Below are 14,878 nucleotides of genomic sequence, written 5' to 3' on the forward strand. Positions count from 1 at the left end.
ACCCAAGCCCCTGCAAAGTGTTTCTGAAGCAGTGTGCTGATTGTTTATTTTTTTTCCACACATGAGCCGACAGACCATCACTACCTTTTACTTTATGAGTCATTTTTGGATTTTAAAATTCAGTCCAATGAAATAGAACGATTTTGTAAGACGTATATATATATAAGTATATGTGTGTTTGTGTGACTGACAGCACAGGACACACTCATCTCTGAGTGTCTGAATTTTAAGGTGTATGATATAGTAAAAATGCGATTGTAAACTAGTATTAAATGAAGACATAAAATGAAAAAACCTTTGCCTTAATTAAAAGTGGGCAAATGGTTGTCACAGGGGCAGAAGGCCGGTACCAAAACTGAACCCAAATGCAGAAACCCAGAGCAGAGGTGGCGAGAAAGTTTTAACAATGTGTTTTATTGTACTAGCACAAGTCAATATTTGTCTGTAACTGAACACAACAAAGCTCAGAATGTAACAGAGGCTTGGCGTAGCATGTTAACGTGGTCGTGGGGGCTGAGTGGGGAAAATTGGGCTTGGAAGAGTAACTGGAGCGTGGCTGGTTACGTTCTGTGATCACACTGAGGAGAGAGTTGAGCAGTGTTTGAATAGTGACAAAAAATGAGCCCTAGAGAAGGTGATCACAGATGTATTTGAAGCTTACTCGCAGGCAGAGTGAAAGATGCTTGGAGGGAGAGGCGGCGTGAGTCCAGGTGAGTTAGACAGTGTGAGTTGGCTGACTTGATTTCCGTAGGGAGTGTGATGGAAGAAGGGCAGGCAGGTGAGGCATGGAGAGATTTTCAGAGGAAAGGTAGATTACTCAAGGTCCAAGACATGAGCTTAATTTGGAGGTAAAAGTGGGACTTGGCAAACAGAACATTGAACATTAAAGCTGGCTACAAAAATAAAGTAGTTGACAAACTGGCCGAGGAGGAACGTCAGCATAGGCCTTAAATCTCTCCAGCCTGATTACCTCAAATCACCTCCAGGCAAGTGGAGCTATTGAAGATCTGACGGCCCTGCCCAGGGGCGGATACCAAGGTGACTGAGGAAGCTGGTGAAATTTTTCAGCTACTCACCAGGATCAAGACAATGGTTGGAGATGGAGAGGATCATAGGGCCTGGCTAGATAACATGGATTTTATGTAAACACAGAGATTGAATATCTAAAGATGAGTGGGCACTTGACAGAGGAGAAATGAGCAATTCATGTCTGGGATGTGACGAGCCTTCTTACTCGTTCTTTGTCCTGCTCTACCCAAAGGTCTTCTGTAAATAAGTAAAATTCACTTTGTCATCAATAGTTTTCAGATAAACTGTGCAGTCTCACATTATTACACCTCATTCAGCACTCACAGTTAATACAAAACCACAGATTTATTTTGCTTTCCTGATCATTCCTCTGCACCCTGGTTATCATCAGAGCAGACTTTTTTCAGTCTAGCAGGTATTTAACATTTTACTTATTTTATACGCTGACTCACACAATTATTCAACAAATTACAGAAAACATTTATATTTATATACATTTATAAATGCACTATTTCATGCTGAAAGGCCTTAATAGTCATCAGTCACTCCTTGCAGCCACCTGCAGGCAAGTAATTAACGCAGCTATACATCGATCAGCAGTATACTGGATTCTGTGACTTTGTCAAAACCGTGTGTGGCAGACAGAATGTGGACCCAAATGCAGGACTCGGGAGACTGATATAAACTTAAGGATCTTTAATGATAAGTTTTCATAAGACAGAAAATCACCACAGATCAGCCACAAATAATCCAAAACAATAACTCTTCCAAAACAACCACAAAAGGACAAGCAGAGACTGAGACAATAATACACAGCAGATAATGAGGGGAGAGGAAACAGGTCAGGACAGCTGAAACTAATGACAGAGGATGAGCCAGGGGAAGTAGAACTAAACACAAAACACGAGTCACAACAGAACATCAAAATAAAACAGGAAATAACAAAAGCTGAGACCAAGACTCAAAGATATGAAGTTGACAGAGACAGAAGACAAACATGAGACTGAAGAACAGAATGGAGCACAAAAGGAGATCAACAAACCTAAAACCACGAGGACGTCATAAACCCACAAAACACAGAAAGAATCTGAAGATCTTTGGAACAGAAGCTCAGAATTAAAGACATCAAATAATCTCAAAGACATTTGTATCATTTATAAAGGAAATAAAAAGGAAATAACAGGAAGTTAAATATCAACAACCCAGAAAACACAACCATAATCCAAAGTTCAGCAAAAACACAAACGTAGAGAAAATCTAAAGACAGTCAAAGACTCGGGGACCATGACAGACCTTTCCACCCAATGATGTGTCTTCACGTCCACATCACTTCCTCTTTTGTTAATTTATATTTTCCTTTTAATTTAGCAGTATTTACATTTCAGAGTATTTCAATAATCACTCTACTTATTATCTACTTTATCGTTTTAGTATTTTTATCTACATTTAATCAATCTGAAACAAACTATTCTGTCTTTAAATGTCCGCTAGGTTTCATTGATCCACAGGGAAAACTTAAATTTACAAAAACTACACAACTTGGAGACATTGTGTTCATAAAACGACTGAGTAAATATCTTTGCACATAAAAAAAACAACAATATATTTCTTTTACCAGGTTATAAAGCTGAGTACATTCTTGATTTTAACTGGACATAGATTAAATGCAGGGATTACTTTGGCAACCCAGTAGCTGTAAGATTCAGGTTAACCCAGCAGCAAGTGAGTTTAAGTTTAAAACTTACTGTTTGGAACAAATAAAATTATACGTCTCATTATTCCTGTGACTGAACCACTCATGCTGTCCTCCTCTGTCCACGCCTGCAGACATGTCACACCCTTCAGTCTTCCTCTCTGTGGCCCACTTGTCATAGCAGACTACGTAGTCACTGACCCACAACCATAATCCCAGAGTGCATCTGTAGCTCAGTCCGATCCAAACGTAGGGACTGTCAGCATCCTTGGCTGTTTCCTGGACCCATCCCTGCACCTCAGGGTTGGTGATAGAAACCAGCCCCTTGTAGTTGTTTTCACAGTAATTCAAGGCCTCCTTCCAGGTCTTGTTTTCTTTGATCAGGATCAATTTATCTGTAATAGTTAAAAAGAGAAGTTAAAGTTCAGTTTCAGTTATTTTCCTTTTATTTTCAATTTATTCCAAAATTAAAATTAGAAAAGTTAACTGCAGAAGAAAATTATAGATGACCAGGTTTACACTTATACAGATCTTCCTGAGAATTTTCTAGAAAAGTCTTCTTTTCTAGAAAAACAATGAAACAACAACAAACAACAAGAAAAAATTCTAGAAAAACAATATTAGCCTTTTCTAGAAAAGGCTAATATTGTTATCTTTTTACAAAAAAACAGCTGAACATGAGAGGTTTTTGGACAAAGTGTGTGTTCTCCATTCTTTAAGCACCGTTTAAGCACCGGCACCATTTCAAAAGTACCGGTTTGGTACTGGTATCGGATAAAACCTAAATGATACGCATCCCTAGTAATGACAGCGGTATTTCATTTTGGAAAACAGAGAAAACGTTTGTACAAACTCACCATCATAACAGAAGAAGGGTTTTTCTTTGCCACATTCATCAGAGCTCCACTTTCCTGATCTGTTTAACAGAGTCATAGCACATGTCTTGTTGCTTTGTTCATCATTGAATAACTGCATATCCCAGTATCTGAAAGAGAAATCACTCCCATCTGACCACCTCCAGCTGTCTCTGAACAGACCGACCCATGCGCTAAAGGTATAGTCGTTAAACAGGGCCTTCATTTCTTCTCCATCTACCTGATCGGGTCCACTGGCCAAGTCAGTGTGATTTGATCTGCAGTAGCTCTGAGCCTGTGTCCAGTTCTTTAATTCTTCAATCAAATGAAATGTTTTATTGTCTTTCTTCATTCCTGTAAAACCAACAGAATAAAACACAATGACATCCTTCAATTATTTGTATCCTGAAACTTTTTTCTGAAATGACAATTATGTGATTACTTAATATCATGATACTATAATAACGTTTAGTAGTATTCACATCTCCTCACCATCGTAGCAGAAGAACCACATAGTAATGTCACATGAAACATCTGCCAGCTTTTTATCTCCATTATCGTATCTTTTCCTCCCACAGTTCCCAGGCGGTTCTTTAACAGTATCAGTTCTTCCACTCTGATTCCAGCTGCTGTCATTATGAATGTATTCCACTCCTGGCAGAGACCAATGCCACGTCCTGTTTCCACCTGTGTTGTTGTTCAGTCCAATCCAGGCTTCTCCTTGATTCTGTGCGGAGTTACGGAGTCTGCTCATGTCTGTCATGTCAAACACTTTGGCCAGGTCTGTATATTTCTCTCTGCAGTATTTCTGTGCTTCAGACCAGCTCTTGTTTTCTTTAATAAAGTGGTACTCATACAGGCGGCATGTAAAGAGGCAACACTGACCTGAAATAATACAAAAATTAGATGATAGAAAAATCTTGGTCAGATAAACACTGATCTATATTCAGTGAATATTCTGGTAAAATATTGCAAATGTTTAATAAATCAACATTAATCTGTGTTCATTTTAAATTAAAAACTGTATATTTGGTGAAACAATCCACTTACCCATCAGAATAAGCAGATACAGACTCCACTGCATCTTTGATCTGACAGATGAAAGTGATGTTTTATTGCTCATGAAACAAAGATTTAAACAGAACTTCTTTGATGCACACTTTATGTCAGGAAAGAAAAGATGGATCAAGACAAGATGGTAGGAAATATGAAATAAATGTGAACCATTATAAACCAGAATAGATAATAATACAGCAGCTCATGAACAGGCTGATTAAACCATTTATGTTACTCATCTCATCTTGAAATCTTGTCACGGTGTGTAGATGAGATCGACCCAAAAGCAGACATGGTGGAGACAGAACTAACTTCCCAAAAAATAAAGCGAGCCTTTACTGTGGCTGATGGCATGAGAAAAACTCTAGAGACACACTGTAACTGGGAAAACTAAGGGGACTAAGAACACTGTGTAAACTAAAGGACTATGGCACTCTGTGAAAGAACTATGAAAGTGCTATGAAATACAGTGAAACAATGAGGGAAAACTATGAAATCTGTGGTGAGGCTAACAGACGATCTGACAAAGAACAGTAAGAGACAAAGGACTTAAATAAAAATGAGGTGATCAGGGGAGGTAGAGAAACACAAGAGGATTCAGCTGACTAGGATGAACATAATGCTGTACAGGAACTGTAAACCAAAACATAAAGACATGAAAACTGGACTTTCAAAATAAACAGGAAAACATGACAAGACGCAGGCGTGACACGAACTTGACAACATTAACCAGGCAGTCAAAAGACATGACCAATAACACTCAATAAACAACAACTTTAACACAGGAGAAGACGACACAAAGAAATTAAGAAACAAAGTACTAACAGCAACCTAGAAATTGAGCTAAACTGAAACTAGAACACAAATGAATAAAAAATGACCCAATACCATTTTTTTTTCTTTTTTGAATACACAAATGTACATTACATCAAGGTTTTAAACTTACATGTGATAAATTCTTCTCTATTCGGTGTGTTTATGAGGACAGCTCTCAAGTAAATATTAAAATACACTCAAAGAGAGCTCTCTTTGTCCAGGTCAGGATTTGAATATTAAATTTTAAAAAGTGCATCTGTTTCCTCTGACAGACTGACTCACAGATGGGGGATTTAAAAGGTGTCATTTACATGATGAGGAAACAGGAAAAAAGGTGCAGAAACCGCTGCACTGCTAACAGTCCAAGAAGCAAAAACATATAAACACGTCTTCCTTATTTATGCTGCTTAATAACTTCATCCATTATCTTAATCTGGGAGTGAGGCACAGGGAGAGCATGAACATTACTGCTTGTACATGCAGTGTATGTTGATCTTTGGTTCTTTGATGAAAAGACCCAGATCTCACTTCATTGGACTGAAACTTGGATCGCTCCCCAACACAAACCGGCAGATGTATGACCCTGCAAAGCTTTCGACAAATCCTGCCACAGAGTGCGCCCCCAAATTATCTGCCACCACACTGACCACAGTCCCTTTATTGGCTTTCCCTAACGCTGGAACAAAAAGACCATCTTTCTCCAAGCTTTGGATATCTGTTAACAGTGGCTCTAAAACTCACTGGAATCCAAACTGCTTGGTGTCTTCAGCCTTACACAGAATTGCAAGGTAGATTGATGTCAATGTGGAACGTAACTGCACCGGAATGTTTCCCAACACCCAATAGACAGCTGTGACTTTGTGCTTTTTTCGAGATGTCCCAAGAGGATTACATACCTCAAAGTCATCAACGTACAGGATGAGACTCACTCTGTTCTCCTCTACAGAGAAAAATGTGTTGTTTTGATAGTGAGATCCATCACGAAATGTCTGGTACTTAAAGTCATTTTCAGGTTTTTTTTTCACCTTCAAATGCATTTTCTTGAAAAGACTTACTTAGGACCTGCACCAAGGAGGGCAATATTGGGACATACTGGAAGGTTTTGCCCTTTTTTTTTTATCAAGTATGTGTTCTCCAACAACTGAAAAATGCTTCTTCATAAATTCTCTTCTCTTGTAATAAGTTGTGAAAGGGCCACCTGTCCCCAAGGCAGTACTTATAGGGTGTGTCTCACAAAGATTTTTCACTAAATCTGAGATAATGGCTGGATCCAGATCACAATTATGGCTTTTCAAGGTGGACACCACCACATCTCTTAAAAGTGGACCAGATGCAGAGGTGGATATAAACTGAAGCTCATCTACTATTTCATCAATGCATTTGTTTGGAACATTGAACATGCTTTCTAACTTTAAAAATAGATGGCCAAATTTCTCTTTCATATCTTGAAACAACTCCTGTGGTTCCCCATCCCAAAGCTCTAAGCTCGCTTCCACACAGGTCTCATCCTGAGCAAACATGGGTTCATTAGGTTTGCTTTTTAATACTTCAGTTTTAAAATCCTCAAGGGTGTGTGACTGGTGTTTTCTGTGTCTATGTGTAGCAAAGGTGGAATAAATATTTGTACTGAAGTTGCAGTTTTTGAAAACACATGCAACTACTTCAAACTTCCTTAAGTGGTTGTTAAGATGCTCAAAAAACTGCTTCTCTGAATTAAAAAAAACAGAGCCGCAAAGTAGACAAGTAAATGAAAGAGGTCCACTTTGTGTGACCATCTTCACATGGTGTCGAGACAAATGGGTCTTAAGGGCATTAAATGTTTTAAACGAGCAAGGGCAATCAGTGTGAAGACAAGGGACTGACTGGCTGCGACCACCATTTCCATGCTTTAGTCTGTAGTGTTTTAACAATCCCAACCTCTTCTCTGACTCAAAGCTACATATCTTACACATCCATCTCATGTTGTGGCACCTTAAACAGACAAATTGACCATCTCAAAATTAAACCAAACTGCCACACGAAGCAATTATGTGACAAGTTAAACCTAATTGTTACTAATTTGATTGAGTTCAAATTAGCAGTCAGAAGGTCCTATGTTCTGTAAAAAAAAGAAAAAAAAAGAAAAAAGGTTATCTATAGGCTTTTCAACTAATTTCTACTAACTCAAGGATGCACACTGATATTAATTTTTTTTTTTTTTACATATGTTAGCTCAGTGGCAAATTTAAAACAGGTCAATATGAAGACTTGAGTGAAATCGTTTTTTGTTTGCTTTGTTTTTTTTTTTCAAAATACACCTCATGGCAGCGGTGCAGCAATTATTTTAAACTGGACCGTGGTCGTTTATTCACAAAGACGTTAGTTAAGGCAGCAGGCGTGCGTTGTTTAGGTGGCCATCTAAGCTGTAAAGTGCTGTGGGAAATTCTGGACATACCTCCTGCCAGGAAAGTTAGTCAGCAAGTCTAGCAGGAAAATACACTATTTGCTAGCGCAGCTGCTTTCAGTGCGGAGAAACTGACTTAAGTAGGTGAGCCAACAGGAACGTACAAAGTTTGTTCTGCTTAAAAATTACATTCATGGTTCCACTTCTTCCCGTTTCCGTCAAGTCTGCCAACCGTCGAAATGTGGACCATGGTATGTCTGAAGAAAGACCGCTCAAATGTGGGGAGGGGCTTTGACGTCATGCTCCGAATGCAGAGAAGGTGGCCATATTCACTGATGTCACTCCATTACATTTTACTTGGAAATATCAACTAATTAAGCCAATGAATTGGTTTAGTGAATATTACTTGGATCGAATGATTCAATTTACATACAAAACTGAGGACACATAATTACAAACAATCCTCAAGTAATGCACTACAAGAAAAACTGCTATTTTAGAGTAATAGCACTGAATTTGTATTTTTTTTGTAAAATTTATATAGCTAATTGAAATAATAACTACAGGGCCAAAATAACATTATTTTCAGTGCACCCTCATAATGCTTAATTGACGGAATCGACTTCAATTTAAAGCGCGTGTAAAAAAAAATGCACAGAAGTCAATCATTGTTCTACAATAATTAAATAGATTCAACATCTTTCTTCAACAGAATTGCAAAGGAAAAAGTACTGTAGCTTTCTAGATTATAAATTTGACTTAATAGTTATACAGTAATGGACTTCTATACATTTTACATCAGATGACAACTTTGGTTGTAAGATTCAGATAATTATTTATTAAAAGCTAGACATGACAATTAGAAAGAAAAGTATGTCTTTGTGCCCCCTTTTCCCTGTTCATGCCCTATCGGCCCCCCTGGCTAAACTGTGCTAGATCCGCCCCTGCACAGTTACCAGCCGTCAGCTGCGTAGAAAAGGATCCTGGTGTAGAAAGTAATATTAAATAAATTCTAACAGCAGCTTATCAAGGTTAAACGTGCTGCTGTTGTTCAGCTGCTGGTTTCCTCTTTCTGGCGCAAAGTGGGCCAAAAACAAAGAAGAGAGATGGACTCACGACAGAAAAGCCGATCAGCTGATCATTAAGCAGTTTCATGGAGAGGGAGGGAGAGAGAGGCAGTCGCTCCATATATCAGTTGTTAAGCTTATCGTGGGAATGCTTTACAAACATTCAGAGATGAACTTACACACTTGCTTTACTTCTCTCTGGGATAACTTCCTCCAAGATGAAATGCCGGTTTGGAAACGAGGCTCCAAATGCTCAACCAGACCGCTGACAGGTCTGGCATGCCACAGCCGCTCTATCACCAGACGCATACTGCTAAGCTCATGAGCTGGGTTACGTTATGACGCAAGTTTTGTGAGGCACTTTTGTGATATTTAATGGATTAGATTACATTTTTTATTTCTCTCCGATATCCGATCCAGTAATTTAGGTCAGTATCAGACCGATACCAATACTAAAATCGGATCGGTCCATCTCTAATTATCGCTCAGCTGTTTAATGTTTTTATTAACAGTATTGTTTCTGTTCTTTTGGATCATCACATAAATTCTCAAATTTCATCAAAGAGATCAGGTTCAGAAAGTTCTTTACTCACAACCCCAACTGTTATTTGCTTAGGTCGTACCGCTGGTTCAAAATCATCCTCATCAGCCATCTGGCTCAGCTGTTTTCCACCTTCTCCTTCTTCCATGTCAGCAAGGGAGCTTATCCTTGTCTCACAGATTTTTCTACATCCTACTCCTTTCTTTTAGCCTGTTTTCATCTTTAATTCACAGACATAATTAATCCCACTTCTGGCACCATTGTTACGCAGAGAGGTGTGGTGTGGAAAACAGCAGACATCACTCTGAACAGACAACAACATTAGTTTATTGGACAATCTTTCACACATCAACTTCCAAAACTGCAACCCACTAATCTCTCCCACATCCCACAGTCCACCTTTACACACTCTCAAGCAAAGCCTTCTCAATTCAAACTGGCCTATGAGACAAAGAACATGAGTTTTCACAAATAATCATAACATTATAAATCACATGTCATATATGCACATACACAATTTAAAGGTAATTTCACACTTCTCGAATTACTTTAAATTTCTGCAAATGGTTGAACAACCAAACTCCTACTCTTTCCAGCTCACATCCTATAAAAGATCTGGTTTGACCTGGTTACTTACACCAAACATTTCACTTCTATCTTCATGCACAGGTTTCTTTAGCACTCATTTTACATTTTAAAAAGCCCACCATAGGTGAGTTGGGGAAGGACTTAAATATTTGTGTTTCCTAACATGGTCTGTAGTAGAAACCTGTAAAATCACATTAGCATCGTGTATTATTTGCTGTGGATAAAGTGTAACAGTCACATCTGTACACGCATTAGAAATGTAATACATGTTTACTCTGGTGTGAACCTGTAAAGCCACTAGATGGTACTGTTTGGCTGTCATAGTCTATGTGAATACTCTCGAATTTGTTTTGGTTTCTGAACTACACTACAGTGAAATAACAATTAAATACATTGATTTAAATGATGACTTTCTTTTTAATAGCTCATATTTGTCTTTAGAGAGGTCTGTGGTTGACGCTGCTATTTGTTGCTTTTTCAACTCCTTTGTTGTTGCTGTAGATGTGGTGGCTTTAAATCTTGGAGCTTCACTGCTGAAATATTCAACTCTCACCCCAGGTGAAAGCTTGCCATGAATGAACCACAAGTGGAAGGTTTCTATTGGTGGAAAACGTCATAAAACACTAGAAAAGATGTTGTCATGAACTCTGTTTCAGTTCACTCTGTGTGTCTGTTGGAGAGTTTTGTGTTGGCTAATTTTAAATGTTATTTGAAAACACAGTGCAATTGGTTTCCTAATGATTTAAAATAAATATTAATATGCTAATCTGTGTAGAAATAGGTGCTCAGAGGACTACTGTAAGTAGTGTAGACTGTTACACCTGCAACTCAGTTTATTTGTCCTCACAGACGCAAATGATCAGTTTACAACATGTCGCTTCAAATACATAATTATGAAAAAAAGAGTAGTTTTAAGTCTTTTCTGCCATGAATTGTCCTGAATTCTCAGTGAGATTGATTTATATCATATGGTAAATATTAAAGATTAAAAATATTAAAATACTTTATTTATATTTATTCAATTGCTATTTCTATACTCAAAAAATAACAGCAAATATAATAAACAAAACATCTAACAATAAAAGTGTAAAAACTGAATAATGCAGCAATTGTGAAGTAAGTAAGTCTAATATCACTGAATCAGACAGTCAAGAAGAAACTAAGGAAACCAAATTTAATGAAGAACATGAAAAGTCTAAAAAATACGAAACTACACAATCAAACAATTTCACCTCAGAGTGAAATCTTTAAGTTATGATTAAATCTTATTCTAAAGAACAAATAAAATTATATGTCTCATTGTCTCTCTGACTGACCCACTCATACTGTCCTCCTCTCATCATGCCCACAGCCCTGCCACAATCCTCAGTCTTTCCCTCTCTGCTCCACTTCTCATAACAGACCAGCTTGTCATTGACCCAGAACCACAGATCCAGAGTGCAGGAGTAGCGCAGGCCGAGCCAGACAAAAGGACTCGAGGCATTCTTGGCTCTCACCTCTGCCCATCTCTGTTGGTAAGGGTTAGTGATGGAGACCAGTCCCCTGTGAGACTCTCTGCAGTAATCCAAGGCCTCCTTCCAGGTCTTGTTTTCTTTGATCAGGATCAGCTTATCTGCCATAAAAACAAAATAACAGGTTCAATTGAATCTATTGAACTGTACAATTGAGAAATTCTATTAACTGTTTATTTTGTTCTAAAAAAAAAAAAAAACTATGGAAAGTTTGTGTGTTTCTCTACCCTCAGTAGAACGAAGTGTGATAATAGTAACAATCCTCACTCAGGTCAACAAGATCCTCAAATATTCAACTTCTTTACAGACAAGAGAGACTTTAAAAAAAAAAAGTGGTTCAACAGTTGCTGTAAGTTATCCCACAGATAATTAAAGTGATTTGGCTGCATTCATAAACTCATAAATTCATTCATGTCTTAGAAATTCATTTGTAAAAGAAAATCATACATCATCCATAAATAGGTTGTATAAACATATACAACATGTTCAGCTGGATCTTGTCAGTGATTCCAGTGATCCTCCTTTTAGAGAAAACCAGTCAGACACATGTTGATAAAAACTCACCATCATAACAGAAGAAGGGTTTTTCTTTGTCACATTCATCAGAGCTCCAGTTTCCTGATCTGTTTAACAGAGTCATAGCACATGTCTTGTTGCTTTGTTCATCATTGAATAACTCCATATCCCAGTATCTGAAAGAGAAATCACTCCCATCTGACCACCTCCAGCTGTCTCTGAACAGACCAACCCATGCTCTAAAAGGAGTTGCCTTCGATTTCATAAGGGCCTCAATTTCTTCTCCATCTACCTGATCGAGTCCACTGGCCAAGTCAGTGTAATTATATCTGCAGTAGCTCTGAGCCTCTGTCCAGTTCTTATACTCCTCAATCAAATATGTGTTATTGTCTTTCTTCATTCCTGTGAAACCAACATAAAAAACACACAAAGACATCCCCCAATAATTTATCTTTAGAAACCCTCCACCTTTTTAATCACATGTGATAACATCACATTTCATACTTTTTATTTATTTTCACATCTCCTCACCATCATAGCAGATGAACCACATAGTACTGTCACATGAAACATCTACCAGCTTGTCTCTTTTCCTCCCACAGTTTCCAGGCCCAGGTTCAGTTTCTTGTCTTCCATTCTGATTCCAGCTGCTGTCATTATGAATGTATTCCACTCCTGGCAGAGACCAACGCCACGTCCTGTTTCCACCTGTGTTGTTGTTCAGTCCAATCCAGGCTTCTCCTTGATTCTGTGCGGAGTTACGGAGTCTGCTCATGTCTGTCATGTCAAACACTTTGGCCAGGTCTGTATATTTCTCTCTGCAGTATGTCTGTGCTTCAGACCAGCTCTTGTTTTCTGCAATAAAGTGGTACTCATACAGGCGGCATGTAAAGAGGCAACCCTGACCTAAAATACAGAAATATGATAAACATAATATATGTTCTGTTAGAAGAAAGCATTCAATGAGCAAACTCAAACTCGACAGCACTGGTAAAATTATCTACTTACCCATCAGAATATGCAGAAATAATATCCAGTGCATCTTAGCCCTGTCAGATGAAAATGAAAATAAAGATTCCAACAGATTTTGTGTGCTGGACTAATGCATGTATGTCACAATTCTTCTCTGTTCATGGAGATATTTAGAACATGTTAGGAACATGCAAATTAGGTTTGTTCTTCCTACAAAATGCACAGACTGTCACTACAGCACAAACTAGATGAGTGAGACATTCAGCTGACAGTAATGACTCCATCTGTGAAAGGAGAGGTTTTTAACATTAAGAACTTACATGGTTTTCCCGTTGACTCTGCTCGCTCTTGTCTCGCCCTTCTTTTCTTGCTCCTGTATTATGCTGTAATGTAAGCCTTGATTACTTCATTAAAATCAGAATTTAATATTTAATATTAAAATAAATTAAATGTAATATTAAACTTGTGACATTATAGAAATGAGCTGCAGATCCATAATTACATGCATTGGTGCCAAGAATAAAGATATAATAGTGTTAACAGGGTTACCAATGCTTTTGCAGTGACACCTGCTTTCATTGTCTGTCTCTGGTTCTCATGCTGCCTAAAGACTCAAAAATCCTTCTTTTATGGGGAAATAAAATATTTGCATTACTTCTATGTTACATAATTTATTCTTCTACATGATCCCAGGGGTGTTCTAAAAAATAAAAGGATGCCCTATTCAAATATCCTGTAGTATTCAAATCATGAAAACCATCTACACAACAGCATGCCAACAAAACTGTGTCCATTAATTTGTCCAGTTCAAAACTTAATCTAATATTTTATTTTGAAGTTCATTCATTTATCAGACCAGGGTTCATTTTCCCAGTCCTCAGCTGTCCCAACATTAGCTTTGCTGATGTGAGTAGAAGCTGATCTACTTCATGAGACAACATGCTGTGCACAGTCCAGCACAAATCTAAAAGATAACCTCAGCTTTTTATATGCTGCAAACAAGGAATGTCAGTCTGCAGCAATGCTGCTCATCTTTATGTTCTTCAAGGAAATCAGAGAAAACCTTAGAAAATCAGAGAGTGAAAAACTCTGACGATAAACTCTGTGTGTTTCTGTAACACTGAGAAAAATGTGTTTTAAAAAAATAATGAACTAACACTCGGTTATTAGTCTCTGTTACTGTCATGGTGCATGCTCAATCATCCAGGTAAGTAAGTTGGAGTCTCTGTTACTGTTAGATATCATTTCCCCAAGAAAAGTACATTTCTGCATTGTGGACATCTTTGAAACACTGTAAAGTCAGCTCATGAAGTATCTGAAGTTTTCGGGTGCTGGCATGTCACTCACGATGTTACGGTTAGCCAAAAATCATTTTTACCCACCTTTGATTTCCTGTAATGATGAAAATTATAATAAATGTGCCATAAATACAGCTTTAAACTGCACCTCTGCATTCCATCATGAGCATGTAATGGCGTTAAGATTTTATACTTACATGTGGTTAATTCTTCTCTTCTTCTTTCACTTTGATATGTCTTCTGGATGCACTCATGAGGACTGTCACAAATATTGCTTCTTATACTAACACAGAGACGTCTTTTTGCTCAGGTCAGAATTTGAATATTAAAATACAGACGTTTCAAATATCTCTTACTCCCATGGTGATGCACAGATGGAGAGATTTTCTGTAAAGGTTATGTTACACTCATTTACATGATGCAGTGGAAATAGGAAAAAAGAAGAGGACTACCCAGAGAAAAAACCATGAAGTGTAATTCTGAAATATGCAGGTTGAGTTGAGTGTTGTGTTTCTCACAATCTGTAGTTGACCTTTTTTTTTGTTACTTGTATG

At 37.8% G+C, this 14,878-nt stretch overlaps 2 protein-coding genes across 2 annotated transcripts; both read right to left on the bottom strand.

Moving 5' to 3' along the window:
- Nucleotides 1–2,722: 2,722 nt before the first annotated feature.
- On the bottom strand, nt 2,723–4,699 carry LOC147335311 (macrophage mannose receptor 1-like). Its single transcript, XM_086287480.1, has 4 exons — nt 4,627–4,699; nt 4,069–4,461; nt 3,580–3,930; nt 2,723–3,117 (listed from the first exon to the last, which is right to left on the bottom strand). The coding sequence occupies exons 1-4, from the start codon at nt 4,697–4,699 to the stop codon at nt 2,771–2,773; spliced, it is 1,164 nt and encodes a 387-aa protein (XP_086143606.1). The 3' UTR covers nt 2,723–2,770.
- Nucleotides 4,700–9,759: 5,060 nt separating this feature from the next.
- LOC147335312 (C-type mannose receptor 2-like) lies at nt 9,760–14,586 on the bottom strand. The gene is made up of 6 exons (XM_086277964.1): nt 14,522–14,586; nt 13,347–13,409; nt 13,063–13,103; nt 12,586–12,960; nt 12,103–12,456; nt 9,760–11,639 (listed from the first exon to the last, which is right to left on the bottom strand). Coding segments are annotated over exons 2-6 (1,119 nt in total). The 5' UTR covers nt 13,349–13,409; nt 14,522–14,586; the 3' UTR covers nt 9,760–11,292.
- Nucleotides 14,587–14,878: the final 292 nt, after the last annotated feature.

Source organism: Aulonocara sp. 'chitande type north' Nkhata Bay, linkage group LG3 (assembly GCF_057382095.1).
Source record: "Aulonocara sp. 'chitande type north' Nkhata Bay isolate Kocher_YH1m ecotype deep benthic linkage group LG3, A_spYH_male_GT1.1, whole genome shotgun sequence".
NCBI lineage: Eukaryota > Metazoa > Chordata > Actinopteri > Cichliformes > Cichlidae > Aulonocara > Aulonocara sp. 'chitande type north' Nkhata Bay.

Coding starts and splice junctions, on each gene's coding strand:
- LOC147335311 (XM_086287480.1), bottom strand. CDS start 4,699: ATGAGCAATAAAACATCACTTTCATCTGTCAGATCAAAGATGCAGTGG. Junction 3,931..4,068: donor GTGGTTCTTCTGCTACGATG/GTGAGGAGATGT, acceptor TTGGTTTTACAG/GAATGAAGAAAGACAATAAA. Junction 3,118..3,579: donor ACCCTTCTTCTGTTATGATG/GTGAGTTTGTAC, acceptor TAACTATTACAG/ATAAATTGATCCTGATCAAA.
- LOC147335312 (XM_086277964.1), bottom strand. Junction 12,457..12,585: donor GTGGTTCATCTGCTATGATG/GTGAGGAGATGT, acceptor TTGGTTTCACAG/GAATGAAGAAAGACAATAAC. Junction 11,640..12,102: donor ACCCTTCTTCTGTTATGATG/GTGAGTTTTTAT, acceptor TTTTTATGGCAG/ATAAGCTGATCCTGATCAAA.